The sequence below is a fragment of the Nyctereutes procyonoides genome, unplaced genomic scaffold, assembly GCF_905146905.1.
Source record: "Nyctereutes procyonoides isolate TBG_1078 unplaced genomic scaffold, NYPRO_anot_genome, whole genome shotgun sequence".
NCBI lineage: Eukaryota > Metazoa > Chordata > Mammalia > Carnivora > Canidae > Nyctereutes > Nyctereutes procyonoides.
The window spans coordinates 7,597,908-7,618,622 of record NW_026575052.1 but is presented as its reverse complement, the minus strand read 5'-3'; the positions used below and the strand labels follow the sequence as shown (position 1 = coordinate 7,618,622).

At 35.8% G+C, this 20,715-nt stretch overlaps 1 protein-coding gene across 11 annotated transcripts in view; it reads left to right on the top strand.

Moving 5' to 3' along the window:
• The window catches only part of EIF4G3 (eukaryotic translation initiation factor 4 gamma 3), a 335,147-nt gene that overhangs the window by 130,859 nt on the left and 183,573 nt on the right, over positions 1–20,715 (top strand). For 9 of the 11 annotated variants that reach the window (XM_055331202.1, XM_055331204.1, XM_055331199.1 and 6 more), the window contains exon 3: positions 2,388–2,516. The exons of the other annotated variants lie outside the window; for them this stretch is intronic. In XM_055331202.1, coding sequence (XP_055187177.1) covers positions 2,388–2,516 — 129 coding nt within the window. The remainder of the gene's footprint in view (positions 1–2,387; positions 2,517–20,715) is intronic. 11 annotated transcript variants of the gene reach the window in all.

The following is a 20,715-nucleotide window of genomic DNA, read 5'->3' as shown; positions in this document are numbered from 1 at the left end:
TAGGCAGCAACTGTTATTAGTTCTTATTTTTTGATACGTTAGTGTAGAACACATATGTTAACTGTATCACAAATTTATCTTAGTATCTTAATATCTGTATTTCAGTGTAATCAGTTTTGTCATAATCCCTATGTATTTTATGCATTTAAAAATATGATTATAGGAGAGATCTGTAGTTTTTACTAGATGGTAAAAGGTTTCATGGATCCCCCAAAATTTGAGAATCTTGTCTTAAGGAGAATGGATTTTTTCACTATAGAATTACCCCCATTCATGAACGTTTGCCAAACTGTCAGTGCTAGTCTGGGTTAGATTGTAGTAGAGAGGAGCTGGCTAGGATTGATTGCTGAACTTTAGAAAGGGGCCTGGGTAGATTGTTTTGTTTTCCTTCATAGGCTGGTGAGCAGTTAATTGCCAACAATAAGTGGGAAAATATAATTTTTGTTTGCTTATATATTTTTCTTTTTTTTTACTTATATATTTTTCTATATAAGTTCATGATTATTGAACTATATGAGAAAATAAAAACGAGAAAATAAAGAAATAATTGGGATCCCTGGGTGGCTCAGCGGTTTAGCACCTAACTTTGGCCCAGGGCATGGTCCTGGAGTCCCAGGATCGAGTCCCGCATCAGGCTCCCCGCATGGATTCTGCTTTTCCTCTGCCAGTGTCTATGCCTCTCTCTCTCTCTCTCTCTGTGTGTGTGTGTGTGTCTCACATAAATAAATAAATAAAATCTTAAAAAAAAAAGAAATAACTGTAATGCTCTCTCTTAAGATCTTTGTGTGTCTCCTTAGAGATCTTTTTAATATGACACATTATGTGTGTATATATATTTGTGTACATTTTATATATCCACATATATGTAGGCATAGAATGTATGCATAGATATATGTATAGAAATATACACACATGACTGCGCATGTATATTTAGGTATACTGTTTTAAAAATGAGGTTATACTCTGAGTTGCACCATTTTCAGTTTTATTGAGTTATAATTTATATAACATAAAATTTTCCTTTTTAATGTGCAGTTCTGTGCGTTTTGGCAAACAGAGACATGTAGACCCCACTACAGTCAAGATATAGAACAGTTATTTCACTCCAAAAACCACCTCATGCCCCTTCTGTAGCCATCCTCTTTCCTTTGCAATCATTTATTTCTGTTTTGTTTTATAGAATGTCATGTACGTGGCATTCTATGATATGTAGTTTTATGCTTACCGTCTTTCATTTAACATAATTTTTCCTTTAAGGTTTTCGTTTTTTTTTTTAATAAGGATTTTATTTATTTATTTATTTATTTATTTATTTATTTATTTATTTATTTATTTATTTATTTATTTATTTATTTATTTATTTGAGAGAGAGAGAAGGAAAGGGTATGATCAGGGGGGAGAGGTAGAGGGATAAGCAGACTGCACTGATAAGGAGCCTGCCTGTGCTCAATCCCAGGACTCTGAGATCATGACCTGAGCCAAAATCAAGTCAGATGCTTAAACAACTGAGGTACCCAGGTGCCCCTAGTTTTTTTGGTTTTAGATTATACTTAAAGAATCTTTTATCAGGACACCTGGGTGGCTCAGCGATTGAGGATCTGCCCTTTGGCTTAGGATGTGATCCCGGAGTTCCAGGATTGAGTCCCGCATTAGGCTCCTCCATGGAGCCTGCTTCTCCTCCCTTTGCTTGTGTCTCTGCCTCTCTCATGAATAAATAAATAAAATCCTTAGGAAAAAAAAAAAGGTTTCCCTGAGGAAGTGTTTCCTTTATCTTTTTTATTTTTTTAAAAAGATTTTATTTATTTATTAATGAGAGACAGAAAGAGAGAGAGAGAGAGAGGCAGAGGGAGAAGCAGGCTCCATGCAGAGAGCCTGACGTGGGACTCAATCCCATGTCTTCAGGATCACGCCCTGGGTTAAAGGCAGCGCTAAACCGCTGAGCCACCTGGGCTGCCCTGAAGTGTTTCCTTTAAAAAAAAAAAAAAAAAATCGGGCAGCCCTGGTGGCACAGCGGTTTAGCGCCGCCTGCAGCCCAGGGCGTGATCCTGGAGACCTGGTATCGAGTCCCACGTCCGGCTTCCTGCATGGTGCCTGCTTCTCCCTCTGCCGGTGTCTCTGCCTCTCTCTCTAGCTGTGTCTCTATGAATAAATAAACTTAAAGAAAAAAAAAGAATCTTTTATCAAACTGATGATAATAGTCTTTTTTTTTTTCTCCTAAGCATTCTCTTGCTTCATTTTGAAATTTTAAGTCTTTAGTTGGTTTGGCACTTATTTTAGTATACATTGTGAGGCAGAGAATTAAATTTTTTAAATCAGCCAGTCCAGCTGTATTTATTAAGACTGAGTTACTAGTATAAAACTCTTACTAAATATTGATTTCCTCACAGGTAACACAAGTAGCGAGACAACCGGGACCCCCGGCCCCTTCCCCTTATTCAGCACATGAAATAAACAAGGGGCATCCAAATCTTGCGGCAACGCCCCCGGGACATGCATCGTCCCCTGGACTCTCTCAAGTAAGAAAAACTTGTTTATTGCTAAGGAAATTTCCATATAAAAGCAGTATTCTATTTTTTAAAGCGAACTTCAGAGCAGTAACATACAACATTACTTGAAGAATAGTTTTTATTTTATTTATTTAATTGTTTGGTATTTTTTTAGACACCTATCATAATTGTGGCTACTGAAAGTTTTATACAGTTTCATTTATGGAGTCATTCAACATGAACTGCCAGTGATATTGCTTTTCCTTTTATGTTGTTTAAGGAATTAGAGTATGATTATAAAGTCCATTTAAAACACCACTTGTTAGCTTTCTAGTGTGTAATCTGCTAGTCTTCCTTTTCTCTCGTTTTGGTGGAGTGTTGATGGTTATTTTCTACTTAAGAAAAAATTGTAGTGTTTTTACCTCAGAGCAATTGCAGTGGGCTTCTTTGTTGGTTGGTTTGGTTTTTGATTTCATAAATAGGTTATTGGTCTTGATTAGGCTTAAAATTATTTGGACTGTTAGAGAATAGTGAACTCCAGTGTATTTCCAATGAACGGGCACAGGGGATATTGAAACACTGTGATAAGAAATCATAGTGGGTCCCCTTCATTTTAAGGCATTTCTCAATATATTGATTAGCTTGTACCAGTTCACCATTTTTATGCTTGCTTGGGCTTCCTTGTGGTAAAGAGCATGCTAGAACTGTGAAGTGTCTTATTGGAATGCGGAGAGAGTCAAGCTATTTGACTCATGCTGTTTGAGACTGTCAGTGTTTATTCATAACAACTGTTCCTTTTAATAATGAAAATATTATTTTCGATTGTTGCTTCCATATTTTAGGGCTTTTAGAAGTTACTTAATGAGAGAGATAAAGTATTATTTATTTAAAATAATGATAAAAGTTGATTACAAGTAAAATGGCTGATACTGTTTGTTTAAAGACAGTAGAACATTTCGAGAAGGAACGTACAACTTACCAAACCATGATTGATATTTTAAGAAATACATAATTTAATTTGGACCTAGTTTTATGCTTCAGTTTGGTTTAAGTTATTTAATTTTGAGTTTTCAAACTAAAATGTCAAAATGAACTCTTACTGTTTAAAATGAGGTTCTTGTGTTGATTTTCATGGCACTGAGCAGAACCAAGTTACTAACATTGTAGGTTAGTCCGATTCTAACAGGAGGGAAAAACTATGTAATAATTTGAATAGGGGAAGTTTAATATAAAAGATTATTCAGGGAGCACCTGTCTGGCTCAGTAGGTAGAGCATGTGACTCTTGATCTGGGGGTCATGGGTTTGAGCTCCATGTTGGGTATATAGATTACTTAAAAGAAGAGATTATTCAGTTTAACTAAGGATTGGAGCAATCAGGGACTGGCTTATTAATGAAAGAGAACTCTAAAGAATATACAGGTAGCAAAAATAAGGAGCAGATGCTTATCCTGGGGCTGAGGCAAGGATACATATGAAAGAGCCTTCTTCTCCAGGGCTGATATTGTAGAGTGCATTGCTGTGGCTCACCTAATAGTATAGAAGTTAGTGTATTGTTATATACATGGAATATGCTAGAAATCCTTCCTCTGGAACTTGCTAGAAATGTACCTATGGAGTGTTGGGGAAAGTTGGATTTTCTAGTGCCAGTCTTCTTTAGCAAAGAACTGCTGTTGTGGTACAGTGGCTAGAGGTTCCTTATATAGCATGTCTGTTTACCATAGATTTTTCAGATAAACTTGGATATGCTAGATTATAAGTCCTACATGGTAGAGCAGCCTGTATCACAACTTTCTGCAGTGTCTTCTTTATTCTGTTCTTCACTCAAGATTGGAAATTTCCTGCGTGTCTTTGTAGGTCGGTCAAAGTTTAGCACTCTGAAATATAGTGTATGTTGTTTTTAAAATTCATAAGAAGCCTACTAAACCTTGTCTCTCTCCCTCCTTTTTTTCCCGTAATAATTAGTGTTAGGTTAGAGACTTCTCCCCCATCTTGGGCTGAGAGCAGATCAGACTTTTTTGAATAGGGCATGATGTGGCTCACTGAATGGTAGAGAAATTGTTGTGGTGACATGCCAGTGGAACTTACTAGGCACCCACCCTCTGTAACTTGTGAGGATTCTTCCCTCTAGGGTAGTGAGGGAAAGCTCTTCACAGATAGATTTCATAGAGGACGTATTTTGTTGAAAACTACCTAAAATGACCATGGGTAGCTGTTATCCATTGGGTACTGCTGGCTTCTCTACATTGCTATAGAAGCCTTGCACTGAAGATGCTGTGCAGGCCAGGGCAGCTGAGTACTGGAGAGGCCAGATTCTGGAAAAGCTGTCTGTACTGCAGGAGCTTGATGTGCAAACCAGATAAGAATCAGGAATCAAAAACCTTTCTGCCTGCCGTATTTTTATAGGGCCCTCTATTGACAAAGCTTAACATTATGTCAACTGAAATGGAAAAATACTTAAAATATTTAAATATTAAGGAGCTCAGATCCATTTTGATTGTACAAACAAACACTATAAATTTTGAGCTTAAAAGACAAGCAACTGATTAGTGGCACATAAAGGGAAAAACTTAATTCTCAGCTTCAAATTCTTATTATTTCGAGTTATGATTTGATGTAGGCATTTGGCTCAAAGCACTTAAGTTTTCTGAAAGACCTTACTGCTTAAAAATGCATAGTTTGCATTTAAAAAAGAGTGATCTCGCTGTGGTCTCATGTCTTTATGAGATTTTATTAGTAGCCTTTAGAAGTCAAAGTACATGAATCCCAGGAGAAGGGTCACCAAATATTATCTATCTTGCTTTTCTTTGTGGTCTCTTTGCTACCATATTGCCTATTTGATGAAGGAACCCAGTAAAACATACCTGGTTCACAATCCCCTTTTTCCTTTCCCTTTCAGGCAGAGGCTGACTTAAATGGATTTATTTGTTTCCTAACAATGTCTTAACCTCTGTTGATAGAGTGAGGAATTTTTTCTGAGTTGGCATGCTTGGAAAATTGAGGAGTTTTGTGGGAACCTCAGTCTCCTTAGGTTTAATAATGGACATGTTCCTGGATCGTAATGGAAAGCAGAGTCTTCAAAATAAAGAAAAAGGATTACATTTGGACTCAAACAGACCTAGCTTGCGGGGGCTCCGTCTTTCACTTTCTGGTTACGGTTACATGATATTGTGTAAATTATTTAATATTTCTAGAACATGGTTTCATCATTCACTATATATGTGAGAATCAGAATTCAACTACCCTTCAAGAGGATTGTTACGAAGATTATATAAAATTCTACCTTAGAATAGGACATACTAAATGCTTTCAGTAAATGGCATTTATTTTCATTCCTGTCAGACTTGGTTCTCTTCAGGTTTTATAGATGTGTGTGAGTGTGTGTGCCTGTGTGTATATTTGTGTCTAACTCATCTAATTTAGCTACATATGACTGGTATTAGTGTGAAATTCAAAAGCTCTCCCCAAGAATTTGAGATATCCTCCAAGTCTTTGCTTTATCATTTGCAGGATAAAAAGAGGTCAATCTTGGTCATTTTCTTTTAGCAGTAGTGTGGTTTCTTCTTCTTCTTCTTCTTCTTCTTCTTTTTTTTTTTTTTTTTTTTGATTTTTAAAAATTTATTTATTCTTGAGAGACCCACACACAGAGAGAGAGGCAGAGACACAGGCAGAGGGAGAAACAGGCTCCTTGTGGGAAACCCAGGGCTGATATCATCCCAGGACCCCAGGATCACCCCCTGAGCTGAAAGCAGACACTCAAGCATTAGCCACCCAGGTGTCCCAGTGTGGTTTATTCTTACGTAGAAATCAATTGAAGATAAGAATAAAGAAGTTCTTTTAGCTATATGCCCCCCACCCCCCCCTTTTTCTTTTTTTTTAAAAAGATTTTATTTATTTATTCATGAGAGACAGAAAGAGAGGTAGAGACACAGGCAGAGGGAGAAGCAGGCTCCATGCAGGAGCCTGACGTGGGACTCAATCTCAGGTCTCCAGGATCACACCCTGGGCTGAAGGCAGTGCTATAACTGCTGAGCCCCCCCCCCCCCCGGGCTACCCGCCATATACCCTTTTTGATGAGTTGGCACTAAACCACTGAGCCACCTGGGCTGCCCATGCCCTTTTTGATGAGTCTCCTCTGCTTCTGTGTATCAAGTCTTTTTGACCCAAGTAGCTATCTATGTCTGTGACTTACTGATTGACAGTAAATGGATCTGTTAGGGTCTAAGTGAAAATAGCTAAGTTGAAGAAAAGTGAATTTCATACCTTTGAAACATAAAATAGGCAAAATATAGAGAACTGTTGGTTTCCAGTCTATTTCTTAAATAATCAGTGGCAACCTCTTCATCAACTTCTTTCCTATGTGTACATGCCAGATTTTAGGGCTTTATTTGTATTTTCGTTGTTATGACTTCTAAATTTTCCCAGTCCTCTCCCTGCCAGAGGCTTCTTTGTTTTTTTTTGTGGGTTTTTTTTTAGGAAAAGGGGGTGGGCCAGAGGGAGAGAGAGACTCTCAAGCAGGTTCCGTGCCCTTTATCTCATGACCCTGATGTCATGACATGAGCTGAAATCAAGAGTCAGAGGCTTAATCAACTGAGCCACCAAGGTCCCCCTCTGGAAGTTTTGTTTAATCAGAGTGAAAAACTTTGGACTATTAGACTGTAAGAGATTAATAGTTAAAATGTTATTTTCAAACACAGTTAATTTGAGAGACATAGAGCCTTTTTAGGTGTGAATTCTTTGCATTTACCCTGAAATGCCAGCATTTTAATAATCTCTAAGCCCAAAATGCCCTTACTTGGGAAATGGTGAAGAATGTGGAATTTAAAAGTATCTTTTAGAGAAGATTTCAAAGTAAGTAGAAAAATGTACTGTCCCAGGAGTCAGGAGACCTGAGTTAAGAGTCTTAGCCTTACCAGTATTATTTCAAAGTTTGATCCAGAGAATATTCTTATTAATGAGCAGTTTTTCTTTTTGTAAACGAGAGGCTTTTATTAATGAGATTGGAATTCCCTTTATCTTCATGGGTTTTAGAAACTTCAGAGTATGCAGTTCTTAATATTAAAATCTTTTGAAAATTATATTTTTAATTAAAATTAGGCAAACCTTTATATTGTTTTATTTTTTAATCTTTTTAAAAATATCAGAAGTTTGTTATTTGAATTATTTTAAATTACTTAAGCAAAACAAAAGTGTTTCCTACCTATTGCTTAATTGTAGTTACACATTTGCTTTAACTCAGTTAAGTTTTGCACAGTTGAGCTAAATTACCAAATAAGGAGGTCAGACTGGCATTGATTACCAGGTTCAACATCTAGTCCTTTTGTTTTTCTTTCTCTTGATGTCACTGTGTGGCTGTGTGACTCCTAAGCTTTTATTAACTGTTGTTAGGAGAAGGCGTGTCAGAACATTGCTGAAGAAATGGAGCGATAGATGTTTTCTGCCTTCTTTTCCTGGGATTTCTTTTGGTTCCTCTTTCTTCTGAGAGATCAACTCATTATGTTTTATAATGGACTGAGAATGGTGAAGGTTTATGATCCCCTGGTTCAGTTCTTCATTATTTCTGGAAATACTAAGCCAAGGACTCCTGTACTGAGGAATAGTGATTGGTCATTATATTTCTTCTTTTTTAAAATTTTAATTCCAATATAATTAACACAGTGTTTTACTAGTTTCAGATATATAGTACAGTGATTCAGCATTGCTCAGTGCTCATCGTGATAAGTGTTTAAAAAACTTTAGTACATTTCAGTTGACTCATGGTCCCTATAATCTTTCTTCACTTTATCTAATTCCAGACTTCAGTTTCCTTTCAGAAGTCTTACTTTACTACAGAAAAATTCTCATGTTTCTTTGCAGTTTTTGAGCAATTATTTCTGAGTTCGCAAACTGCTTTTTCTTTATTATTAAGATAAATAGTGATTTTTATTTACTGCATGCAAACTTTTATACTTTTTTGTGTGTTTCTTTTCTTTTATGAAGAAAATAAATTCTGATTTGACAACTGACAATTTTGCTAATAAGTAGAATAAAATAGAGGAAGCTTAGGAATTTTTTCACATTTCATTATTGTAATATAGGAGTATTGAGTTTCTTTAAAAAAAAGAAAGAAAAGCAAAATTTATTGCTTTTTACTCCCTTCCTCCCCATGGAACACATCATGGCTATCTAAGGCAGCCTTTTTTTTTTTGAGATGAGTGGTGCTTGGAGGCTGCATTCCTGGCACATAGGGATTTGATAATGGGTTCAGAAACTTGTAGTACTGACTGTATTTTGTTGGTCCTCATGGTTTCAAATCATTTGTTTTTGACACCCAGTTGGTAATATATGTATTTAAAAAATTGAAGACTTCTTCAACACATATTGTCCTTAAGCACTTTATCAATTTACATACCTTTACAAATGTCATTAGTACAGAAGTTATAAGGACCTGTAAAATATCCAGATCATTTATTTCTATGATTTATTTGGTATATACTAAATAATTGTGGTAAGTATTTTCCTCTAATTGTTTAGATTTATTTTCATGTTGTCATAGCTGGAGAATTTCAGTTGTTTTGTCTTTTTTGTCTTTATTATTAAAACAATTGCACCCGTATTCCTAAGGGAATTCACTGTTTTCCTGCCAGGTGAATTTCATTTTTTATGCAGTCTTGTAACTTAGCGTGAAACATGCATGCCTAAAGTAGATTTTATATGCTTGATTATACTTTTCATTGCATGTACCTAGAAAAAGATTGCAGTGATTTTCTTTCAAAAAGTCTTTCATTAGGTTAAAATTTACTCCAGTTTTATATTTATTATTATTATTTTTTAAAGATTTTATTTATTAATGAGAGACACAGAGAGAGGCAGAGACGTTGGCAGAGGGAAAAGCAGGCTCCCTGTAGGGAGCCCGGTGCAGGACTTGATCCCAGGACTCTGGGATCTGGACCTGAGCCAACCACTGAGTCACCTGATTGCCCTTTGTTAGTTTTATTTTTTTTTTAACTGTTATTGCAGGGATGATCGTTACATTGTAATTATTATTCAAATTTTTGTCACCCTGAACTTAAAGTTCTAGATTCTGTTTGGCAAATCTGTAAGATGATAATTTTTATTTTGAAATATCAAAAATTTTATAATAGTGAAAAGTTTTAAATCCTACATTAATTAAACATTGTTTTGAAAAGCCAAAGAATTTTGAAAGAATCAATCTGTAAAAACTGTGATTTCATAAACATTTCTTAGGTTGTCTTTGATATAAGCTCAGGTTTTATTGATCATGTTTATTTTTATCCAAACTCTGTCAGTGAGAAAAAGGTTTAGGATTCTCTCTTTCGGGCAGCCCTGGTGGCACAGCGGTTTGGCGCCGCCTGCAGCCTGGGGTGTGATCCTGGAGACCCGGGATCGAGTCCCACATCAGGCTCCCTGCATGGAGCCTGCTTCTCCCTCTGCCTCTCTCTCTGTCTCTATGAATAAATAAATAAAATCTTAAAAAAAAAAAAACTGAAAAAAAAAGTACAGGATCATTAAAAAAAAAAAGATTCTCTCTTTCACATCTTTAGAGTTGCTCCCTCTGGACACATCCTGAGGGGAGTGTTACTTCCTCTTTCTCCTCTTCTTCTTTGAGGATAGTTGACACACAGTGTTACATTAGTTTCAAATGTACAGCATAGTGATTAAGCGACTCTATATTGTGCTCACCACAAGTGTAACTGTCATCTATCACTATACAATGCTATTATAAACTGCTGACTGTATTCTCTCTAGTGTAACTTTTATTCCTATGACTTATTCATTCCCTAACTTGAAGCCTTTGTCTCCTACTTCTTTTCACCAATTTTGCCCATAGCTCCACCACCCTTTCCCTTGGGCAACCATCAGTTTGTTCTCTGTATAAGTCTGATTCTCCTTTTTTTTTTTTTTAATTTGTGTGGGTACTACTCATCTGTTTTAATAGGTAGTGCATTTTCTCAGCATTTTCCTTGCAAGTTTACCACTGTGGAATTTCACATTTCCCTTATTTCCTCTAGTTTTAGAGAAATTCATTTCAGTGCCATCAATCTGTTTTTCACCTGGCTGTGACATTCAGATTTTTTTAGATTTTTATGGTTCTGAAAATTGCAAGTTCAGTTCAGCTACAGAAATTAGCATTTGCCAGTAAATTTTGGGATAAAAAACTTGAACAGGTGAATTTTAAAGAGAATCAGGAGATGGAGCAGCCTTATGATTCAATTCAAACTACTTGTGATATTTCCTGCAGAAATTCATATTCCATCTGTCCTAGTCGGCCTGGGCTGCTATAACAAAATACCATAGACTGGATGGCTTAAACAACAGAAATTCATTTCTCATCTATCTGGACACTGGGACGTCCAACCTCAAAGTACTGGCTTTTTTGGTTCCTTGTGAGGTCATGTTTGGGTTGCAGAAGGCCACACTCTTGTTATGTTTTCACATGGAAGAGAGAGACGTGCAAGTTCTGTGGTGTATCTTGTAAAGGCACTAATGCTATCTTTATGACCTCATCTAAACCTAAGTGTCTCTTCAAAGACCCTATCTTCAAATACCACATTGGGGATAGGACTTCAATATATGAACTTTGGGGATGGGTGAGGGAGACACACAGCTCCATCCATGGCACAATTTATGTGATTCAGAGAGCTGTGAGGAAAGTGGGCAGATAGGACTATGGAAAAAAGGTATTAGATGGTGTAAGTACCAACAATAGGTGAATATTCTCCTGATTTTAATTGTATGGATAGGTATATGTATTTATACCTCAGATTAATGGGGAGGGAGAATCAGTTTGCAAGGAATGAAAGAAGGGAGAGAAGAAGCTTATTACAGGAGTACATTTGGCCCTTAACTCAGGTTTGATCAATGTGGGTTCAGATTTTTTTTTTTGATAAATGCAATACAGTCCTATAAATGTATTTTCCTTATGATTTTCTTAATATTTTCTTTTCTCCAGCTAACTTTATTATAAGAATAGTATATAATATATATAACATAGAAAATGCATGATAAGTCACTGTTTATGTCATTGGTGAGTCTTCTGGTCAACAGTAGACTGTTAAGTTTTCAGGGAGTCAGAAGTTACATGTGAATTTTCAACAGTGAGGGAGGGTCTTTGCCCTCTAATTCTTGAGTTATTCAAGGGTAAGCTATATTTATTTATGGATCAGATGATTATTCAAAATGTTTTGTTAACTACAAGGTATGGTGTTTAAAAGCCAGCATCTTAAAAAAAAGCTAGCATCTTTATAGAACTGGTTGTGAATTTCAGTGATTCATCAACGAAAAGCAGATAACATGCATCATGTAACTTTGCAGTAATTTTAAATTCTGTCAATGAATGGTGAAGGAGAGGTTAAGTTATATTTAAGGCAAGTAGAATTGGGGTGCCTGGCTGGCTCAGTCAGAGCAGTCTGCAACTCTTGATCTCAGGGGTAGGAGTTTGAGCCCTATGTTGGGTATAGGGTTACTTAAACAAACAAACAAACAAACAAACAAACAAATAAATAATTTTTTAAAGATGTAAAGCAAGGAGAATGAAGTAACTTTCAACAATGAATATTATACATTGATTTATACAATGACTTTTATTTTTTAAAAAAATCTTTATTTATTTATTCATGGTAGACATACAGAGAGAGCCAGAGACACAGGCTGAGGGAGAAGCAGGCTCACTGCGGGGAGCCTGATGCGGGACTTGATCCCATGACCCAGGGATTTTGACCTGCGCCAAAGGCAGATGCTCAACCATTGAGCTACCCAGGTGCCCCTAAAATGACTCTTATGAAAATAAAATGTTATAATTCACTTACCAAACAAATTCCTTTTTCAGTGCATAAATTTATTTAACATTCCTTTTTCTCACACGTTTAGTCACACTAATTAGATGTAAGGAAGAGCTAAATCTGAGTGTAGGCTTTTTTTTTTTTTTTAGTTTACAGGTGAGCTTTAAAGTTTATTTACTCAATAATCTCTTTTTTTTTCTGTGAAGAATCATAAACTCAAGCTATCTGAATTCTCTTTTTCTTATGTGTTTTTGTCTGCCCAGTATTTTGTTTCATAGGTACCTAACTGGGTGATACGTACAACAAAAATAGTGTTGCCAATACTCTGTTTTACTTCACAGGCAAAATAAATCTCTTAATTTCCCTCCCAGTGATACTACATTTTCATATATTGCATTGTATTATTCATGACTCTGTTTATTATTTCAATATTTAAAAAGATTTTTATTTATTTATTTGAGAGAGAGAGAATAAGGGGGGGAGCAGCAGAAGTGGTAGGAGAAGCAGGCTCCCTGCTCCATAGAGAGCCTGATGCAGGACAGGATCCCAGGACTCCAGGATCTCAATGTGAGCTGTAGGCAGTTGCTTAACTCACTGAGCCACCCAGGCACCCCTCCATTCTTATTCTTGATCACCATTAGAATTGCCCATTTTCTTTTATAGTTCATTCCCAAAATTTAGACCTGCCTGTTAAGTATAGTTGACATGACAAACTAAGTAGTTTAGCACTTCAGCTCTTAATATTTTGTCACGGGAAAGAAAACAACTGTACTAAATATTTCAAATAGAGGAGATTTCAAACATAAATTTTTTATACCAGCTGATTGATTATTAAGGGGATGCTGAGGTAATCCAGAGATTAATAACCACAGGAAGCAGTTAACAACCCTAATGCTGGAGGAATGAAAGAACTGCTGGTGTTGCCAGACCTGGGAGCTTAGAGGAAGGGTCCTGTGGGACTATTGCTCACACTTCTGAGAAGAAAGTTATTGCTGATTGGTTCTTGGACAAAGAAACTGTACGTGAGAGAATTAGGTGAGGCTGGTACTTGGAGTATCAAGTGTGCATACTTGTTGGCTGTTGGCATTTCTAATGGCTTTGAGAGGGTGGCATCTGAATGGAGCTGGCGTTCTGAGCCATGCTGACAGGACATGAAAGCACCCTCCTACTGATGGGGTAGGTTAGAGCAGAAAGACAATAGATAAGTAACTGGCCCATAAAATGGTAAAAGGATACATATAATTTCCTTACTAATAAAGAATAGGGTGGAACCAGTAAACCCCCATGAATCTAACAAAAAGGCAGGAAAGAGGATAATGCAAGGTAAATGTGATAAAATAGTAGGACTATGTATGAAACATGTTAGTCACTATAATAATAATGAAGTTAAATTCCCTATTAAATAGTAACTCAAATGGTCAAAGCCCAGAATTTAGGTATATACATTTAAATGACTGAGAAAGATTGAAAACAAAAGTGTAGAACCATTAATAGGAAAATGCTACTGAGGGATCCCTGGATGGCGCAGCGGTTTGGTGCCTGCCTTTGGCCCAGGGCGGGATCCTGGAGACCCGGGATCGAATCCCACGTCGGGCTCCCGTTGCATGGAGCCTGCTTCTCCCTCTGCCTGTGTCTCTGCCTCTCTCTCTCTCATTCTATGTGACTATCATAAATAAATAAAAATTAAAAAAATTAAAAAAAAAAAGGAAAATGCTACTGAAAAGAAAGCAGAGTTATTAATCAACCTTTACAAGTCAGCATGGAATTCAAGGCAAAAAAAAACGGTGGGGGAGATAGAATTCCTGTAGTGAAAGATGTAATTCCTAAAAGATGTCACATCACAAACTCTTATTTTCTTAATTTTGTTTGGAATATATATAAAACAAATGTAAAATAAATCGAAATTGTCAAATCTATAATTAGTGTAGGTGAGTGACATCTCAGAGAAGTGGACAGATTAGTGTAACCATGTATATCAGGTGTAGGCAAACTATGACCCAAGGCCCGAATCTTGCCCCTCTACTGTTTTTGATAAATAAAGTTTTACGGGAACACAGCCATACTAATTTATTTATGAATATTGTTTTTGTGGCACACCTGCAGAGTTGGAGAGCTGCTAGAGATTGTATGGCCTGCAAAGCCTAAAATATTTACTACCTGAAGAAACAAACTGCCAATCTCTCACATAGATCTAAAGCCCTTAAGCTCTAAAGGCCAGTTTGTAAAAATATGGGTTTTGTGGGCCAGATAGTAATTTGCATATTAATCTCCTCCCACTCGTCCTCCCATTCCTCCTTCAGTCTCCTCAACACCCGCTTTCCTACCTTTCCCTCTCTTTCTTATTCTTCCCTAAATATGTAAAAGTTTTGTTCAGCGGGCCTTAGAAGAACACATGTAAACGGGCATATTTTGTCAACTTCTGCTATAGGTAAATGACACAAATAGTTAAACTTGTTTTATGTAAATAATATATATTAGCACAAGAATATGTATGAGAAATTTTGTACCTGTTTATGGTAAAAATGATTCAGTGATTTAAGTGATTTAAACATCAAAAGTATCAAACTTTAACAACATGTAGATAACTTTTTACTGTTCCACCTAAAAGATTTAGAAAGCTACTGATAATTTCATTGAAATAATAGTTATTAAACTTGTTTAAATACCATTTTTCTTGTTCAACTAACAGAATGCTTTTTGTTTCTCAAATACTCAAAGGGCATTTACAAAATTTGATCATGTTATGATAAGAGAAAAATGTTAAATTCCAATCATATTTACGTTCTTTTCTGAATAAATGACAGAATTTACCAACAAAAGAATAATAAAATCTAAATTAGTTTAAGCTAAAATTGTACAGAACATAATTACTCCTTTAAAATGCTTATCAGAATTATGATTTATTTTAGTTGAACATAATTTTACATTTTTCAGGATCTTAAACCTAATGTAGGGTAAATCTATTTGGAATTTTAAAAATAGCTCAAATATAGATAAAACCAAAACAGAATGTTATCTTGGGAAATGAATGAGAAATATTTCATTTAAGATTTTGTGAATCTTATTCATGTGAATAAAATATTCAGAGGAAAATGTTAACCTTAAAGGCATATAGAAGATAAAAAAAATTGAAAATAAATGAACAAGTGATCTGAATGGAAGATTATGTACTTTGGGATGGCAGGTTTTCTTTAATTCATATCCATACGTGGTGTACTTCTTGTTATGATGGCTGATTGTAAGCACAGCTATATATTATCGCAGTTCTTTATCTGTTTTAATACTAAGAATCAAGAACTTTTGTGTAGTAACTTTCCTTTTAATATTTTCATCTTTGAATGGTCAGCTTATGTCTACTGTCATTCAGAAAATGCTCCTTTTAATAATGTCAAACTTGATGATGGGGTCAAAAAATTCACGTGCCTGTGTGTGTGTAAGAAAGAGAGAGAGAGAGAGAATATATTTGCATGTCACTAATGATTAGTGATGTTGAACATCTTTTTGCGTGCTTATTGGCCATTTGTATATATTTTTTGGAAAACTGTCCTTTGCCCATTTGTTAATTAGGTTTTTTGTTGTTGTTGAGTTGTAGTTCTTTATATGTTCTAGAGCTCAATTCCTTATCAGATATGTGATCTTATCAGTTGCCTTTTCACACTGTTGGTAGTGTTCTTTGCACAAAAATTGTATTTTTTTATTTTTAATTTTTAAAAGATTTTTGTTTATTTATTCGTGAGAGAGGCAAAGACACAGGCAGGAGAGGCAGGCTCCCTGTGGAATTCAATCCCCGAACTCTAGGATCACGCCCTGAGCCAAAGGCAGACCCTCAACTGCTGAGCCAACCAGGTGTCCCTGCACAAAAATTTTAAATTTTGATTAAGTCTGATTTGTTATTTCTCTTGTTGCCTGTGCCTTTGGTGTCATAACCAAGAAGTCATTGACAAACCAATTATTTTGCTGAACTAAATGTAGTGTTGACCAATGCATTTCTTACTAACTTTTAAAATTTTATGTATGTATAAATGTCCTTTTAGAAAGCAGTATCAGGTTTAGAGAAAAATGTCTTAGGTTACCAAGAGGAAAGGCCTGTTTATAGGGGATGATAGATATACTTACTAGTATATGAGCAACAAGTGTCAATAACAACCCTATCTGGGTGAGAAAAATCCCTGAAAGTCCAACTGCTATGTTCAAAAAGGCACTGAAAAATTTCAAGGGCTGTTAGGGGCTCATACAGCATACATATTAAGGTTCACATTGGGAGTTAGAGAAGTTGGATATGGAAGTGATGATTCAGAAGCCAGCTGGCTTATTTACATAACCGTTTGGCAACTTTTAAGAAGGAAGGGAAGTAACAGAAAAACTGGAGCTTGCCCAGCAGGGGAAGAGAGTAAGTATCGACAATCTAGAAGGCAGTGTTCTATCTCTTTGGCTTTATCTTTTAGCTTCCATAACAGTGAAGTTTTAGGAAGATATATAAAGAGTAAAAACAAAACAAACCCCCAAACCAAACCATTGTTGAAATACATACTAGGAAAAAAAATACATAACTAGAAAAGGGGATTATAAAGCTTTGTCCAATTTATAGAAAAGATTAAAGCTGTTAAAAACTGGTTGCATACAGAAGGCACCCTTCACTGAATGTGGTTTGCTTAGTTTGACTTCTCCAAAAGCCTTAAGAAATACAGATTTCTTGGGGCCCCCCTGGGTGGCTCAGTTGGTTAAGTCTCTGCCTTCAGCTCAGGTTATGATCTCAGAGTTCTGGGATTAAACCCTGCTTAGAGTCCCTTACTCAGCAGAGAGTCTTCTTCTTGAGATCTCCTTTTGCTCTTTCCCTCAGCTCATGCTCTCTCTTTTGCTCTCTAATAAGTAAATAACATCTTTAAAAAAAAAAGCAATACCAATTTCTTGAAGAATGGCTATCCTTAGAGGGTTTTTGAAAAGACTTTTCTTAAACGAAAAGCCATTGCTATAACAAGCTCTCTGAGTAGATCTAATGCAGTAGGTATCAGAATAACAAATTTTCTTTTCTTTTTTTTTTTAGAATAACAAATTTTCAAAAATTTCAACTCTTGAACACATAAAGGCAGTGGTAGGAAGACCTGACTGTAGAAATATTTAGAGATAATCTTAACTAAAAGCTGTCCTTCTTGATATAACATGAATTATAACAATGTGAACTGTTTGTGTTTATTGTGTATTTCTCTTACCAGATTATAGTATTTGAGGATAATATCTGGGTGGTATTTTATAGGCTAGAGTTTTCAGAGCATTTCTCATTCACTCCATTTATTATTATAAGAACACTATAAGATAGATCATTCCATTTTATATATTAGGATGCTTGAGTGGGAAAAGTGAAATGATTTGCTTTAGGAACTTAGGTAGCATCAGTAAGGGACTACTAAGTCCATATCCCCAGATTCCCAACTCTTGGCACTCTTCCTTGTTTTTTTGTAATTCACTATAGTACTTTATTTCAGGTTTAGTTTAAACAAACTCTGCTTTCACAAATACTTTTGGGAGTATAACCACTACTTAACAACATTATTTTTATGAAATAGTAAAAATAGTCACTCAAAGCAAGTTAAATTTGCAAACTTGGGGCTTTATAAAAATTCAACCACACAATATTTAGGCTTCTGGCTCTTAAATGCAGAGCCACACATCTAAATCTGGAATTCAAGAAATTAATGGAGGAGGAGGAAGTAGTCTTAACAGATTCAGTAGGACTTAGAGCAAAGATTCTGTCCAGTGTGAGAAATGAATGGAATGGGGACTTTGGTTAGGAATGTTTTAGATGAAAAGTAGAAGAAAAAAAATCAGAAACTAAATAAAGATGGGAGTGATGCACAAAAAAAAATGTAGTAGAGATATAGAAAGTATAGGAGGTGTGATGAATAGCGGATATGGACATTGGAAGCACAGACCCAGCAGTGCACAGATTATAGAATACCAGTGCCTGGTTCACTGAATTCTCCTTTATAGGCAGACCAGTGCTTTTAGTCCAGGAGCCTGGGGGAACTGGTACTGGATTGTTAGTCTGTGTAGGGAAAAGCTAAACAAAGAAGAGTATGGTATGTAGTTAATTTTGTGAGAAAGCAAGTAGCCTGTCAGATTTAGGTATATTGTGAAAGCCATTCTATCCAAAGAGTCCATCATTGTTTAGTGAAAGGTGAAAAACCAAATCATTTAAATGTTAAACTAAGTGTAAAAGAATACAGGAATAGTGGTAAATTTAGGGAATGTTTTCCTGTTCCATATAATGTCACAGCTCAGAAATGAGAAAAGTGTCAGTGGTTCTTATCCTGGCTGCCATTAGAACCTTCTGATGCCTGGGTCCCATTCCTCAGAGATTCACATTTAACTGCTTGGGAAGGGGTCCAAGGTAATTCTAATGTTGAGAAGAAAGCTGTGGAACTGGAAATACCCACTCCCTTAAATGACACTTCTTAGGTCTTTTTTGCTGGGAGTAGTTTCAGTGCAAGGAGCACTTATAGACAACATGCAAACATAATGAATTGGACTGTTTCTTAATTTTATTTATTTTTAATAAATAGAGAAGGTGGCTTTGAGAAATCACTTCTATCTAGTGTCTACAGGAAACTGTTAATAATTTTACTAGCAGTATACTTTGAGTCACAGTCTATTTTCAAACAGTTTTTACAGTATTGTTAATGCATACTAATTTATTTTGATGTTAGAACCAAATCCTGTCCCGACAGGTGTTGTATAATTGGGCCTTTTAATACAAGCAGAGTAAGAGCACATTGATTACAGGTGCTTTTGGTGTCAACTCTTCCTAGATTTAAAGCTGCAGTACAGTTGGTTTCAAATTTTAAATAGCAAGACTTTGATTCTTCCATATAATTAATTATAATAATTAATTATGTACAGTGTTTGAACCATAAGTAAGTCCTTAAGTCTTTGATGGATAAAAATAGACCTAACTGAAAGTTTCCAGAAGTGTCACTTTGTGGCTGTTTGCGTAGTGTTTTGGTTGGCTAAACAGACAAGTTTTGTTCTCACTGGTACCTTCTACTTTGTACAATTCAGCAAAACTATTTTACAAATACAAACTTAACTAAAAAAAGAGCCAAATACTCTGTTGTTGCATCTTTGTAGAGCTTGCTTTGAGGAAATGTGTGGAAATCTTTTCTCATTATTCCAGCTGTACTTTTATCATGAATTAAATGTTTTTTAAAAGATTTTATTTATTTGAGAGAGAAAGAATGTGCAGGGCCAGGGAGGAGGAACAAGCAGAATCCCCGCTGAGTGTTGATCAGGGAGTGGAGCTAGACGCAGAGGCAAGGCTCCATCCCAGGACACTGAGATCATGATTCCCACCGAAGTCAGACACTTAACTGCCTGAGCCACCCAGAAACCCCATGAATTAAATATTTAAGATTGGATTCCTAAACTGGAAAAATCCTTGGTCAGGATGGCATGACAGGGATTTAGGTTTTTAAAAATTGGCTCGGTACTATATTGAATATAGAATTTATTGATTTTTTTTTTTGAGCAAGTGATTTCATTTTCCGGTCTGAATATTCTCTGAACATAATCCAGAAATAAGCTTTGTATAGACTTGTGGTGTTTAGGTACAGAGAAATACAGTCTCTGAGTAACTGATTTTATATGGTAAGATATTTAAAGAAATGTAATATGAGAGATTAAGGTTCATCATTTTTGTGCTGATTATTTCAGCTTACAGAATATGATGTGAAATCAGTTTATGTGTCAAAACTGTCTCAGTCTAGAGTTCTATTTAGTATTTTTAGTATTGGGTTGTTTGGAAAACTGGCTTAACAGGTACAGCTGTTGAAATGGGTGATGGATGATAGTTCAGTACACCTCAGTTTTTGTAGAGTAATGCTCATTAAATATCTCTTTGTGAGGTAAGAAATAGTAAGAGTCATTGGATGGTCCGGATGTAGAATGAAACACTTATTAGGACTTAATGAATAGTTGAATTGCCTAAAACATTCATTTAAAAATGTCCAAAAGCCACAGTTAAAGTAAGAGCAGTGTTTGTGTTAGGTAACATTTAAAATATAGCCCTTTTAATTTTCTAACAATCATGTCTCTGGTGTTGAAAAGGTATTCCATTCAGAAATGAATACTCTCTGCTGGAGTTCTTCTGAAGAGTCCTCAAGTACAGCCCAACAGTTGAACAGTTACAGATTCCCATCAAGATTTTTTCTATTGATTTAACTTAAAAAAAAGATTAATCCTATAGTCTTACTATTTCTTCTAAGGCAGTGAGCTCCACCCTTGTATCCAAAGTATAAGCCACAGGAAAGAACTCTGTTTGCTATAGTATAAAGGCTGCATTACAGAAAGTGAAGTTTCTTTTTAAAAAGTATAAACCAGGGACTCCTGGTTGGCTCAGTCAGTTGAGCCTCTGACTCTTGATTTTGGCTCAGGTCATGATCTCAGGGCCCTGGGA